Here is a 15849-nt window from a genome sequence, read left to right as displayed (position 1 = left end):
GAAAATCGTTTAGGTTAAATGAGTATTAAGAATGGGGAATCTCTTAATATTTCTGTTTGCTTAATGTTTGTTGTGAAAATCGTTTAAGTTAAGTGAGTATTAAAAATGGGGAATCTTTTAATATCTGCATTTGCTTAACGATTGTTGTGGATGGAGTCAGTATATGCTCATGCATTTTCATTCTTTTTGTAAATCGTGCAGACCCGTGATAGGTGGCACCTTGATAAATAGTACTTTGGCCTGTGATAGGCGGTACATTTATGATTTACGTTTTTGAAAACCGTGCAGACCCGTGATAGGTGGCACCTCGATAAACGCTACGGGCCCGTGATAGGCAATACGTTTATGGTTTTCGATTTTGTGTAAATTGTGCAGACCCGTGATAGGTGGCACCTTGGTAAACAGTACTTTGGCCTGTGATAGACGGTACATTTACAATTTACGTTATTTTAGTAAACCGTGCAGACCCGTGATATGTGGCACCTCGGTAAACGATGCGGGCCCGTGATAGGCAGTACGTTTATGGTTTACGCTTTTTAGTAAATCGTGCAGACCCGTGATAGGTGGCACCTCGGTAATCGATACGGGCCCGTGATAGGCAGTACGTTTATGGTTTACGCTTTTTAGTAAATCGTGCAGACCCGTGATAGGTGGCACATCGGTAAACGATACGGGCCCGTGATAGGCAGTACGTTTATGGTTTACGCTTTTTAGTAAATCGTGCAGACCCGTGATAGGTGGCACATCGGTAAACGATACGGGCCCGTGATAGGCAGTACGTTTATGGTTTACGCTTTTTAGTAAATCGTGCAGACCCGTGATAGGTGGCACATCGGTAAACGATACGGGCCCGTGATAGGCAGTACGTTTATGGTTTACGCTTTTTAGTAAATCGTGCAGACCCGTGATAGGTGGCACATCGGTAAACGATACGGGCCCGTGATAGGCAGTACGTTTATGGTTTACGCTTTTTAGTAAATCGTGCAGACCCGTGATAGGTGGCACATCGGTAAACGATACGGGCCCGTGATAGGCAGTACGTTTATGGTTTACGCTTTTTAGTAAATCAGCAAAACTGACAAAATCGACTTAGAAATCGATTTGGTCATGCAGGAACTCAGCAGAACTGACCAAATCGATTTGGCAATCGATTGGCTCAACAGAAGTCCTTATTTTGAGTTAGATAATCGATTGCTCAATTGATTTATCAATGCTTTGGTCAGTTATGTATTACTTGATGGTTTGAGAACTTCATTTTGATTTCATTTTTAATTGGCAAGCATTACATGAACTTTTAGCATATGAGAAATCCTTTTAAGGTGCATGCTTAGTTGAAAGGTTATTTTGTGCATTTAAAACTTAAATGTTATGTGTTATCTGTTAATTTCGGTTGGTGACCCTTTACAACTATTGTGGAAATCTGGGTTTTGCCCTCAGATGAGAGTCAGGACGATCTTACCGGTTCGTACCCTACGGATGGGAATGCTTGACTGGAGCTACGTTAGGAGGATCTCACGGGGCGCGTGGAGATCACTCAGGGTGTATAGTTTTTTGTAGGATGATCAGATTAGGTTGATGTATAGGGACTAGACGTCATTCTTTTGGGTTGGAGTATTTTAATTTGGAAAACTGTAATTATACTAATATTGTCAGTTTGACATCTTATTTGAATGGCTTCCATGTACCATTTGTTGTGTTTAAATGCTTTGGATATATATTTGGAGAAACTTTTCCGCTGCTTGTGAATTATAATGACTCAATTGTTTATCCAAAGGCATTTCCTTATTTATTTCTCTGTTTTAGTTCAATTTCTTTTGAAAAAAAAAAATATACCCTCGCTTTGAAAATCGGAGTGTTACACAAGTCATTGGACAGTATTGTCCAAAATCTGTAAAAAAAAATTGATATGTGTATTATATTAGTTATTTATAATTATAAAGTCACTGTTAATAACAACAACAGAAAAACTCTTAAAGATAAAATCACAATTATTTACCTCTTCATAATCAAATTATTGAAAAGTTTACAAACGTTTATCTTTCGATTCTAAATATTGTAGCGATCCAATGATACCAATAGTTGCTAAAATATAAAAGAAAACAAATAGTTAAACTAAAAACAAAGTTAATTGAATTAATAGTATATTGCAACAATCATTACCTTGTTTTTCATGTTTTATCCAACTTTGTGAGCACATAAGTGCCTCCAAAGTATCCTCATGAAATCTAGACCGTTGATGACTCAACAACCTACCACCAGTACTAAAACAGTTTATAAAGCAATAGTGGAAATTGGGATGGCCAAAATATTTGAAATAGCAATGTCGATTTACAAGAAATGGGGAGTTTGAATTGTAAATGTTCCTGTTTAAAACTTCTTGTTAAAAACTTAAGAAAATAACTCAAGATTGATCTCGGTTGTAAAAACAGAAAACGAAGAACGTTTTTGGTTTCTGACCAAAAACGGAGAACGTTCTTGGTTAGTTAAAATCAACAATTTAACTTATCTATTTAACTTATCACACAGAAATATATCATGGTTCACCCAATACGGGCCACATCCAGTCCTCACAACCGTGAGATTTTTCACTAAGTTTTCAAAACGGAGAACGTTCTTGGTTTTTACACCACCAGTCCATATCAACTTTGATCTGTTACAATCTTCACCTTTCAACCTAGAAAGGATTTTTACAATCACCTTTTCAGCCTTGAAAGGATTTTTACAAACATGCTCAATCTAACATAAAAAGATATACTTGAGTTACAAATGATGTGTATGATACAAGTGTTTGTGATCTTGAAACTTCTCAACACTTGTTTGAGATAAATGAAAGACAAATTCAGTAAATAATAATCCAAAGATATAGTGAAGAGAGCTGCAGTTTGCTTGAAGAATTTTTTTGACTTGTTACTTGAACAAGTGTTGGTAGATTTGTAAATTGAACTCTTGCCTTCATCTTCCAATTGATCTTCAATTTATAGATGTTAAAAGGCTTTGAATATTCAATTTAAAATGAATATATCCGTTGGACACACTTCCCAAATGTCAGATATATTTTAAAGCAATTAAACATGTGTTTAATTGCTGTCCAGAACGTTATTGACAAAACAGAGAACATTCTTGCTTTTGGGTTTCATGAAAAACATGAATGAGTGAGTAAATGAGTTATCACATGTCAGTTGACACTGTTTTGAGTTAGGTTTATGCAGAACTTTCTGCAGAATATTGTAAGTACAATGTACTTGTGTCCTTGCTCACAACTCATCAATTTGCATGTACCTATGTGCGTTTGTGAAGGATCATGTTGCATGTACCCTCTCCATTTATAGTTGAAGAGAAGAAAAAGGAAAAAAGAAGGAGTGTATTAATGTCGACGGAACCGGTGGTGGTGGCTTCGAACATAATTGCTAGAGTTGGTGGAAGTGTGAGTAGAGCTGTCAATTTGACAAGCCCCCTAATTATTGGCCCCGACCCACATGTTAGAGGGGCAAAAAAATTTATAATTTAAAAGGCCCCAAAAAAAAAAGTCCCCAATACTAAAAGCCTCTAAAATTTTGTGGGCCTATAGCCCCACTTTTTTATAAAAAAAATCAATTTTTTTTAATTTTTCGAGAAATAATTTTTTTCAATTTTTTCACCAATAAAAAATTTTCGATAAAAAAATTTTGATTTTTTTTCGATAAACTTTTCAAGAAAAAAATATTTTTTTTTTATATTTTTTCGAATAAAATAAATTTTAAAAATTTTTTAAGAAAAAAATCTCAAAATTAACAAAATATTGGGGGTCTATAAGCCCATGATCCTCTCCTTTAAGCCCCATGAAATAATGGCCCGGAAATTTAAAAATATTATTTTGATAGGGGGCTTTGAAGTTAGAGGTTTTTTTACACCTCTAGGTGTGAGTGTGAGTTGAGAGTGAGAGTGATGAGATGAGATGAGAATTTTAGGATTTCAGATATTTAGTGAGAGCAGTGGAAGTGGGTTTATTCTTAATTTGGGCCTTTTTTTTTTTTTTTTTCTGGGCTGAGGACAAACCTCTCAGATTTTTAGACAAACAACTTAATATTTTAAAATATAATATTATTAATTCAAAACGAGCGGATCTGAGTATCCGTGGTTCAAAAATCCTTAACCGAATCCGTCCATTATAAACCACATGGATCTGTTTTCGTTGACCCGCAATACTCGCGGACCCGCTCTTACCCACCCGTTACAGAAATTGAACCGCAGACGATTCGGTTTATTTCGGGCTGCGGGTTTTTGCCCCGCCCTACTTAAAGTACGAAGATTAGCCGTTTAAATAAATTGCATTGTTTTTAATATTATTTAATTGCGTTGGCGTTTTTTCTTTGTTTTGAATGGTTAGGAATGAGATATAGATACAAAATCTAAAATCGGCCTTTTCATGTGAATCTATTCTCACATTTAAAGTTAGTATGCTATTAGGTTGCTTTGATGATTTCAAATTGTTGGAAAATATTTTACTGTTGTTTAACTGTAAAAACATTTAACAATGAACTGGTTTTTTTATCCGTGCAGATTTTATGAAAATTAATTATGACTTTCAGTCACCACTGCAAAAGAGGAGTCAACTTACTCGAAATAGAGCATAGAAGTAAGTTCGTTGGTATGGCGATGGACATGGCAATGGCCAGCATGTCCCATCATCATCAATTGTTGACATCACACACAACACTTTCTCACCTCAAACAACTCCATGCCCAAATCCTTCGCTCCAATTCTAACCCAGAATCCCTCCTTTCCAAACTCGTCCTTTCTTCTTCCTCTTCCTCTTCAACCCTCCACTACGCACTCTCTGTTTTCTCCCAATTTCCAAACACAGATACCCATTTCTCCAACCAACTCCTCCGCCATCTCTCCCGTAGCCCCACACCTCACAACACTCTTTTCCTCTATCACAACCTTAGAACAACTAATGCCTTCACTCTCGACAGCTTTAGCTTCCCCCCATTGTTGAAGGCCGTCTCTAAACTTTCTGCCTTCAATCATGGTTTGGAGATTCACGGTCTCGCCTCAAAACTCGGCTTCCTTTCTGACCCTTTTATTCAAACCGCCTTAATTGCTATGTATGCATCTTGTCGCCGCATCATGGATGCACGATTATTGTTTGATAAAATGTCTCACCGAGATGCTGTTGCTTGGAATACTATCATTGATGGGTATGTATAATCTTTCGACTAAATAACCATATTCGGTTAACCAATTGAGTAATGTCAAATATATATCTCATAACATATTCAGACAGAGAGACAATTAATATTTTGCAATTCTAGTGATCAATTTTAAATATTGATAATGTGAGGACTAGGTTTACATGGTTCTACAATTTCAAGGACCAGTTTGAGTATTTACTCATAATATTTTCGTTTAATTACTTCCCAGCATGCTACCTGCTACTTTTCTGATAAGATTTTTTTTTTGAAACAGGTACTGCCAGAATGGTCATTATGACGATGCTTTAAGGCTCTTTGAAGATATGAAAACCTCTGATATGAAGCCTGATTCGGTTATCCTTTGTACTGTGCTTTCTGCTTGCGGTCATGTTGGAAATTTAAGCTATGGAAGAACAATCCATGAGTTTGTTAAGGATAATGGTATTGCTCTTAACTCCCATTTACAGTCTGCTCTCATTAACATGTATGCAAATTGTGGTGCAATGGAGTTGGCTAGGGAATTATATGATGGACTCTTGTCGAAACATTTGATTGTTTCGACTGCAATGATTTCTGGTTATGCAAAACTTGGAATGGTTAAGGATGCTCGTTTCATATTTGACCAAATGATTGAAAAGGATTTGGTTTGTTGGAGTGCAATGATATCTGGTTATGCTGAAAGTGAGCAGCCTCATGAGGCTCTTAAATTGTTCAATGAAATGCTACGGCATAGAATAGTGCCTGATCAGATCACAATGCTTAGTGTCATTTCTGCTTGTTCTCATGTCGGCACACTTGTTAATGCAAAATGGATTCATACATATGCGGATGAAAATGGGTTTGGAAGAGCTCTGTCTGTTAACAATGCACTCATTGATATGTATGCCAAATGTGGGAATTTGGGAAAGGCAAGAAAGGTATTTGAGAATATGCCAAGAAAAAATGTCATATCTTGGTCCAGTATGATCAATGCCTTTGCCATGCATGGAGATGCTAATAGTGCAATACACCTTTTCCATAAGATGAAAGAAGAAAATACTGAGCCCAATGGCATTACATTTATCGGTGTCCTTTATGCTTGCGGTCATGCAGGTTTAGTCGAGGAAGGCCAGAAATTATTTTCATCCATGATTAATGAGCATGGCATCTCTCCCACTCGTGAGCACTACGGTTGCATGGTTGACCTGTATTGTAGAGCCAATCTCTTGAGAAAAGCTATTGAGCTTATCGAAACAATGCCGTTCGCGCCGAATGTTATCATTTGGGGATCCCTTATGTCTGCTTGTCAAGTTCATGGTGAGATTGAGTTGGGGGAGTTTGCTGCCAAACAGCTTCTTGAGTTAGAGCCTACTCATGATGGAGCACTTGTGGTTTTGTCAAACATCTATGCCAAAGAAAAAAGGTGGAATGATGTTGGACTCATCAGGAAATCAATGAAACATAAAGGTATCTCAAAGGAGAAGGCATGTAGTAGGATTGAACTAAATAATAAGGTTCATATGTTTATGATGGCTGATAGATATCATAAACAATCCAATGAAATTTATGAGAAATTAAATGAGGTAGTTAGTCAATTGAAGTTGGTCGGGTACAAACCTAGTACCTCAGGTATTTTGATTGATTTAGAAGAGGAAGATAAAAAAGAATTGGTTCTATGGCATAGTGAAAAGCTAGCACTTTGCTATGGGCTAATTAGTAGGAGGAAAGAATCATGCATTCACATAGTTAAAAATCTTCGGATATGTGAAGATTGTCACTCCTTTATGAAGTTGGTCTCGAAGGTGTATCAAGTAGAGATTGTTGTGAGAGATAGGACTAGATTTCACCATTTAAGTGGTGGTATTTGTTCTTGTAGAGACTATTGGTGATTCATTTTATTGAATTATTACATTGTCAAATCTTCACTTTTGTGCTTGTCCTATACTCCTGTAGATATTTTTGCATGTTTTGGACCTTAGTACTGAAGGTTCATTAATCACTACTACAAAATCATCTTAATTTTTAGTTTGATGAAAAATACTATGAATTTGATTGGAGGTAAACTAGTTTTACACTAAGGTCTAATAAATATTGAGTATGTTGCGGTTAGTTTTAAAATACAGTTATAATGTGCATCTCCATTAAACTTTAAAAAGTGTAGTTGGATGAGAAGCTTTGACAAGATACTTTTGTGATATAGTTTTGGTTATTGATTTATGTTGACCCTCTTGATAAAATGATGCCCTAACTTGTTTAGTTGGGGAGTAACTTAAAGATCTCACTCAATGATCCAACAAAACTATTTTTAAAGAGTGTGGTTGTCATTTGTTATATGCTCAATACCTAACCTAACAATTAAAATTCATCAAATGTCACTTGAATTTGGTAATACACTATTTTGTATTAATGTGAATCATTTGGAGATTATTGTTGTAGATGATATTATTGCAATGGAAATTAGAAGCATTGTATTTGAATGTTTCTTTTTTAAAAATGTAAAAAATATCATGTTATGTGTTACCCATAACCTGTTCGACGTAATTTCCAAACAAAAACCACTTCAATTCTTCAAAGCCACCTTCTTCTTTTCGCGTTCAATCGTTGAAGCGGGTTTCGAAGCCATCATCTGAAGGCCTTCAGAAAGACACTAAGAAGGACTTGTCACGAATTCTCCGAACTGAAGCTGCTGTGGAAGCATAAACAGCTTTGGCCTAAGGCGGTTCTTGAAGCATTGGATGAAGCCACCAAAGGGTGTTAGTGGAAAACTGCTCTCAAGGTTCGTCTTAATTTTAATTTTTTGTTGTGAAATTTTTGTTTTTAAGTATTATCCTTTATTCTGTTGAATGTTTTCTTTGGTATGGTTTAGTTGATTTTTGATGGGGTGTGCGGGTGAATTTAGTGTCATGTGCTATGAAGCAGTTAGAAGGGCACAGGACAAAAGACACGACAACACGTAGACAATTAATAGTAATAATTTAAGAAAATAGAAGTGATTGTTAGTATGGGATGCCAGACAAGTCTTCAATATGAGGTGGCAATACTACATAGTTGATGTGAATTTATTTATTTACATTTTTTGTCAAATAATTTTTGAGTTGAGTGCAATGCAATGATTCATGGTGGTATGAAGCTTTTTTGAAATGATTGAATTAACTGAGCTATTTATTTGTTTTTAGGATTTTTTTTTCTTCAGGTGGATGATGAAATTATGGGGTATGGGAGGGTGGACTTAGTGTCATGTGTAATTATTCCTTTTCATGTTTTGACAATTAAATTTTGGATTGAATGCAATGCAATGATTCATGGAGGGTATGAAGCTGCTATTAAATGATTAAATTGAGATTTTTTTGGGTAGAAATGGAGGCTCTTGGGGCTATGGATTTTCTCAATTGCCTCTTGGTTTTGTAGATAAATTGAAAAAGTATGTCAACTGTGACATTCTGTCCTGTAAATCCAGGAGTTCCTTGAAAGTGAGCTGTTTCATGATGCTATGGTTTTTTCTGTTCTATTTTTCGTTTTGCAGGTGACTCGCTGAGTTTGGAAAGTTTTAATTTGGATGAAGTTTGAATGTGTTAAGAAAATTTTGAATATGACAGAAATTATGGACTTTCAACTTTAATGCCATTGGTTTTTTTTTTGTCTGCTCATTTCCTAATTCTACTCTAATCCTTGAATCACTCATTCACCTACTACTACTTGCACGTGCAAACATAAGCACATTTTGCAAAACTAGTGACACTTTGGAATATATTATAGACATGACTGGATTTTTGTTTTAGGTTGCGAATCATGTCCGAAATTTATTAACCTTTTAATCTTCAGTTGTGTCTGTGTACTGTGACCAATTTCCTTTTGCAGATTTTTGCACTTCTTTGCAAGCAACATTGGTATGAGCCAAGATGCCAAACATATACTGAGCTGTTGATGATGCTTAGCATATGCAACCAGCATAAAGAGGCTATTCAGCTCTATGAGATCATGCAGTTTGAAGGGCTTAAACCTACTGTTGATGTCTTCACTGCTCTTGTAAGCGCTTACGGCCAAAGCGGTCTCCTTCGTTAGGCATTTTCTATGATTGAAGATATGAAATCAGTCGTTGATTGCAGACCAGAATTTTATACATATTCTGTTCTTTTAAGTTGCTGTGCGAAATTTCATTGATTCGATTTAATCGAAAGCGTTCTTGCGGATATGTCATATCTAGGCATTGAATGTAACTGTGACATATAATTCCATAATCGACGGATATGGTAAGGCTGGCATGTTTCAGCAGATGGAGAATTCATTGACAGATATGATTGAAAATGGAAACTGTCAACCGGACGTTTTCACACTGAATTCTTTGATAGGATTGTACAGATATTGTGGAAAAATTGATAAGATGGAGAAGTGGTACGATAAGTTTCAGCTAATGAATATTAAGCCATATATAAAGACATTCAACAAGATGATAAAGGCCTACGGAAAAGCAGGCATGTATAGTAAGATGAAAACTGTGATGGATTTCATGGAGAGGAGGTTTTTCACTCTGACAACTTTAACGTATAATACTGTTATCGAGGTTTATGGAAAAGCTGGAAAAATTGAGAAGATGGATGGACACTTTAAAAAAATGAAGCATATAGGAACGAAACCGAATTCTGTAACTTATTGTTCGCTTGTCAAGGCATATAGCAAAGCAGGGCTTGTTGACAAAGTTGACTCAATGTTGAGGCATGTAGAAAATTCTGATGTAGTTTTGGATACTCCCTTCTTTAATTGCATAATTAGTACCTACAGTCAGGCTGGCGACTTAAAAAGTATGGGGGAGTTATTCTTGGCAATGAAAGAAAGAAACTGTGAGCCTGACAGCGCCACCTTTGCTTGCATGGTCCAGGCTTACAATTCCCAAGGCATGACTGAGGCTGCTAAAAAGATGGAGAACATGATGATTACTGCCCAAGATAGCTTAGGTATGTTGCAATTTCCACAACTTTTTCTTTTGGTGCAATTTGTATGTTCTAGTCCTATTTTGCTAGATAGAAAAATTCCTTGTTTACTAAACAACCATTTGCATGTGAGTGTACGCACTTCTCAGTGCATGACAAGTCTTACTATCTTACCCTTCTGTCAACTTTCGTGCGAGCTCTTGTAGTATCCTTTGTCATCGTCATATAGGGGTGATGATTATGGCTGAGTCTTGACGCGGTCCTAGGGAAGCCAGAACTTGTAGCTTTCTTTGTCTTGATAATTTTTGCTATTTTCAGCAATAATTATGCTTCATGAGTTTTTCTTCAAACACACTCTCTCACATTTGTACTTCCTATTGATTCTTTATCCCATGAATGATATTTATAATATAATAATGGTAATAATAACACTGACTCTTTGTACCAGATGTTTGTTTAATAGATACCAAGTTGATTGGATGCTAGCATGACCAACTTTGATTGCAGACTACACAATTATATTCCTCAATTTCCACGGTGATCCTATGTCGGAAAGATTTGTGAACTTTAGCAGGTAAACATATATTCTTCTTCACTACATGGATATTATGGGGGAAAATCGTTCTTTATCTGTCAATTTGGCAGTTGTTAACTATAGGTTATTATTTTTATTTATAGTAGTTGGATAAAAAAGAAGATATAAAATTATTAATGTTGAAGTTGTGGGATTTTAGAGAAAAGGAGAGAAAATAATAAGGGTTTGAATATTATTGGTAATAGCTTAATGTTGACTTGATTACAAAAGACTCAATATTAATCTCTATTTATAGAGAAACATAGACTCAACCCTAAATCAGGAATAAATCATAATAAATAATGAGATATTCTAAGATATCTCTATGGATATAAATTGATCCTAGAAAATAACTCAAGATACTCTAATATAATATAAAAGATATTATAAGATATTTTATAATATTCTACAAGAAAACAATGTTTTGATCCGCAAAATAATAAAAAAAATGGAAAGGAAACTCAGGGATGCAGGTGAAGTCGGAGAGAATTGCTATAAATATAGTCTAGCCAGATAGCTGGAATGATCATCAGCCTGAGAGAAATTCATGGCAAGCAATTGAACAAAGCAAGGTCCGTTCTTCTAAAAACTGCATTTGGAAGCTTCAAACCAATAATATCAGATACTCAAAATATTTAAACTTGAATTTGCTTCAAGGAGAAAGACACATGCTTCGGGGAGAGAAAGGCAAGGCCAATACATCTGGGACAAATATAGGGCCAGTGTATTTGGGACAAATTGCCAAACTGTACGCATGTGGCTCGGAAGAAAAACATAAAACAGATCTGAAACCAGAAAGGAAAACTCATTCTAAACGACTGAAACATTATGTCGGAAGGCTGATTGACGCGCCTGAGCTCGAGGCTGTTGGTGGCGGCAGGTGAGATGAACACAACAAATCTTGGAGGCACATGAGCATGCGTGGAGCAACTTTTGACCTAAAAAAATCTGGATTGTGTAGATTGGGCAATTCCACACACAATGGAAGTGGTTGTGTCGGAAAACGTTTCCAGCAGTGACGGTCGGCAGCAGACGGCGACGGCAGATCTACTCGCATGAGAGATTAGCAGCGCGTGAGAGCGTGTGTGACGGCTTTTGGCGACACGCTTTCGGGCATGACCTGATCTGAAGATGACGACGTTGTTCGCAGAAAAATTTGCCGAAAATAGTAGCAGCGGCGGCAATAGCGAAGTGAACGGAAAACGAGCGAAACGTGTCGAAAACGAGTGAAACATGTCAAAATGTTGGAAAAGAGAAACTATGATTATATTCCCTAACTGTTGGGAACTCGGCAGCGGAATAGAGGCGGGATCGTTCAAGGAGGATCGAAATAGGCTCTGATACCATGTTGAAGTTGTGGGATTTTAGAGAAAAGGAGGAGAGAAAATAATAAGGGTTTGAATATTATTGGTAATAGCTTAATGTTGACTTGATTACAAAAGACTCAATATTAATCTCTATTTATAGAGAAACATAGACTCAACCCTAAATCAGAAATAAATCATAATAAATAATGAGATATTCTAAGATATCTCTATGAATATAAATTGATCCTAGAAAATAACTCAAGATACTCTAATATAATATAAAAGATATTTTATAATATTCTAACAATTAACTTGTAAGTGTGTAGTTATTAGGACTTAGATTAGGAGAATTAGTTACTAGAAGTTGGTTATCAGGTAGTTAGGATTATTGTGTATAAATAGGGAGCTTCGTAGTTGGTTTGGGATGTCTTTTAATATTGTAATCAATTGTTGAATAGAGTTTAGTCTCTATTGTGAAGGGAAAACCCTTGGAGGAGAGTATTCTTTCCTATTATTTCTTATTATCTTATCTTAATGCAAGTGTTCTTCCTCTAATTCTTGGGTTCCTAACAAAGTGATATATTGATACATTCATGACTTTGGATGAAATTCTTTCAAATGATGGATTTTCAACAGGATCTATTTTGGAAAATTTAACTGTATTTGAATATCATATGCATTAAAAACATTGTCCTCGTTGAATTTTCATTTTCCATAGTTCTTACAGCTCCTTCGCATTCTACTATTACAAAATTCATTAATATAGTAACAAGACCATTCACAATGGTTGGATTTTGCGCAATACATACCATATTGGCACTCTAGTTGGGAGAAAAATTAATATGATACCTATGAGGGAGAGATGCTTTACTAAGCATTGTCTCTCTCCATGGGTCCCACACGGTTTTAATATTAAACTATTGAAATATAATGATTTTTAGTTATTGATAGATGATATAAAGTTGTTAGTGAGACCCATTTAGTAAATTCTTTTGGAGTGTTGGGTTGGAGAAATTGAGTGCGTATTAAGTTAAGTTTAATCCTTAAAAAGTTATAAATGAGTGATGTGTTATTTTATACTGTCAAATTACATTTTTTTATAAACTATCAAATTACTTTGAAATCATCAAGTGGACACTATAAAAAACGAGATTTTGTAATGGATTGGATTAAACTGAGACTTGATTTTAAAATCCAACTTGATGCAATATGCCAGATTACTTACATGTGTACTTTTGTTTTATATATTAATGAAATTATCATACTTGTTAATGAAAAATATGTTTAAATAAAGATAGAGTTTTTAATAAACAATTAAACATTCAAGTAAAATTACATTTAAGTACAAAAGGCAGCCATTGTAGATTAGATATGCTGCTTCCTAAAAAGGATAAAAAAATGTTTATTATTCATACTTAAATGAAACAATGATTCAATTAAAACTTTATTATATTGCATTATAGATGAATTTTTCCTTCAAGGTTGATCCAATTAAATCCACAAATAATTTAATTGTTTCTATTGAATGCTTTTGTACCTTGTTTAATAAACACTAATTGTTTTCTTGTGTGTCAAATGCATGTCTTTATCATTGTAACTCTTAATTGTTATTGCGCTTTATGCATAAGGATCTACATCATCACCCATCTGCATTGTATGCTGAATTTGAAAATTTGTATGTACTTTGCAGGGAATCTATGTCTGTTCTAACTCAGAGATGACAACAATGGTGTGCACATTGGACTAATGGTATGTTTGAGATTTGAGTTTGAGGAAAAGGGAGGGGAGTGCTTATTTTTCATTTCTAAAATGTTTTTAAAATCAATTAAAAGAGTCATTGAAATATAATATGTCATGATATACGTTTAGCCCTCCAAAACGCCCCCCCTCTGAAACCCAACCCAACTCAAACATACCCCAAATGCTTGGGTTGGCTTGCTGCAAGCCAAAATGCGCATATTTCACCGCGCATTAGCTTCTAACAAACTCCCATAAATCCATAATTTAGGAGGTGTGCATTTGGGTTGTGCACAAATTTGATGGTTTTTTTAAATGCATACATCTGGATTGATGTTCGGTGTGGGAAAATATGAGAGTAAGTCACCAATATAATCTCTAAAATGGTATGGGTCCTTCAATTAGCGAAATTTCAAAATGCTTCTTTATTAAAATTGTTTTATCACATTAATCTTCGTGTAACAATTTTAGGAATTAAGTTGACGGACATAACGTATTGGATGTAATTGATGATTTAATTGTACATTGTTTTATAATTTCATTAATTTTAAAAATTAAATTGCTTGATCCATAATTTAGTTTCACTCAGAATATTATTTTTGTAGCTATATTTTTGGGTCTAATTGAATATATCTTTTGTTTTCAATTCTATAAATTCCAATAAATTATCGTTGAAATAGTGATAAAGTTCTTTAACTAGTGACAAGAACTAGCTAAAAGGGATGAGGGTGTCCAAACATCTATATACATCCAACAACCACAAAACCTTGCCAATGTGGGATTAAATAGAATCTCAATACCTACTCTCATGTCTAGAGTGAGTCATGGGTCCAATTCCCACATTGTCATCCTAAACCTGACTATGATACCATATTAAATGAGCTTAGGTCTCACTCTATAAGTTAGGTCAAAGTATAAGGGTGTTCAAGTAGACATATACATTCGTCGGCTCATTAATCTCGACAACGTGGGCTCTAATACACCTTTTTTGATTATGATCCAAACACACATTTGAAAAAAGGGTAAATTTTGATTTTTTTTTTCCCCTCAATTTATTAAAAACTGTAAAGAAAAATTATAAAAGGGGCATTAAATTAGCGCACTAGGCAGCCCAAATCAGAGTTATTACAATCATTCTTCAAAACAATGTCAAGTAAAACATTAATTGAACTCAAAGAAATAAGAAAGAAAGGTGCATGTTGTCCTTAATGAGCCAAGAGATCTGCACAACTATTAGATTCTCGGAAGCAATGAGAAACCTAAGCATTTCAATCTAGAAGATAGAGAAGAATTAAAGCCTCTTCAAGTAGAGGTTTAAGGTAAGAGATTGAGGTTGATATTTTCAAGATATTCGAAGCTACCATAAGAGAATCAATTTCAAAATCACTTGGGATAAATTCATACTGCGAGCCAATCTAATACCATGCAGCATCTCAACACAAAAAACATTTTGTTCCCTAAATTGCAGTAAAAAACTTTGATGAGTTTGCCTCAGGAGTTAGGGATAAGACCTCCATAGGCTGAATTACCAAGAACCTGATCATGTGAACCATCTACATTAACTTTGTAAACTCCCTCGAGTAGAAGCTTCCATTAAACCGAATGTCTATGAATAGTGTGATCCATGTACTAAGTAGGGTGATGAATATCATGGACAATAAAACTTGGGATGAAATTTGGTGCCTGCAGTCTACTATGAGATCCGAGCATTGGGAAAAAATGCGAGAGTTCATGTCCTTCCATAGTTCATTTGTTTAGAAAATTGTTTGAAAATGCACTTCAAGAAAGCACAATATTAACAATTTTTCTAATAAGTACATTATTGGGGGAGAAAAAGTTCTCCCCAAAAACTAATTCCTTATTTGTGCTACTACCACCGTGCCCCTTTTTTTTCGTGATTATAAATACTTACAACATTGATGAGATAGTATTGTGTATCAAAATTCCCACGTAGCTTTCATTTTAATCTTGAATTTATTTTCTTTTGTTCTCCAGATGATTTAAATTTTAAATTTGATATGTTTTATAGTTGGGGTCACTATATAATGTAACAATTTGATACCTGTTGTATTTGCTTTGTAGATATATCTCAGTTTTTGGTAAATTTTTTGGTCATTGTGTGTAAGACTTTGGAGTAGTTTATATTTATT

The 15849-nt window shown here is 35.0% G+C and overlaps 1 protein-coding gene and 1 pseudogene across 1 annotated transcript; both read left to right on the top strand.

Moving 5' to 3' along the window:
- The first annotated feature begins 4348 nt into the window (after nt 1-4348).
- On the top strand, nt 4349-7078 carry LOC101498852 (pentatricopeptide repeat-containing protein At4g14820-like). The gene is made up of 3 exons (XM_073369378.1): nt 4349-4430; nt 4540-5180; nt 5449-7078. Exons 2-3 carry the CDS (start codon nt 4558-4560, stop codon nt 7040-7042), a joined length of 2217 nt encoding a protein of 738 aa, XP_073225479.1. The 5' UTR covers nt 4349-4430; nt 4540-4557; the 3' UTR covers nt 7043-7078.
- Nucleotides 7079-7694: 616 nt separating this feature from the next.
- LOC101502974 (pentatricopeptide repeat-containing protein At3g53170-like) lies at nt 7695-13618 on the top strand (annotated as a pseudogene).
- The last annotated feature ends 2231 nt before the right edge of the window (nt 13619-15849 follow it).

Source organism: Cicer arietinum, chromosome 5 (genome assembly GCF_000331145.2).
Source record: "Cicer arietinum cultivar CDC Frontier isolate Library 1 chromosome 5, Cicar.CDCFrontier_v2.0, whole genome shotgun sequence".
Lineage (NCBI taxonomy): Eukaryota > Viridiplantae > Streptophyta > Magnoliopsida > Fabales > Fabaceae > Cicer > Cicer arietinum.
Note: the sequence above shows the minus strand (reverse complement) of the source record. Positions and strands in the feature narration are given on the sequence as shown.

Bases quoted from the DNA above. Each gene is read 5' to 3' on its own strand.
- LOC101498852 (XM_073369378.1), top strand. From the start codon at position 4,558: ATGACTTTCAGTCACCACTGCAAAAGAGGAGTCAACTTACTCGAAATA. The intron at 5,181-5,448 runs GTATGTATAATC...TTTTTGAAACAG, and splicing joins TGGAATACTATCATTGATGG to GTACTGCCAGAATGGTCATT.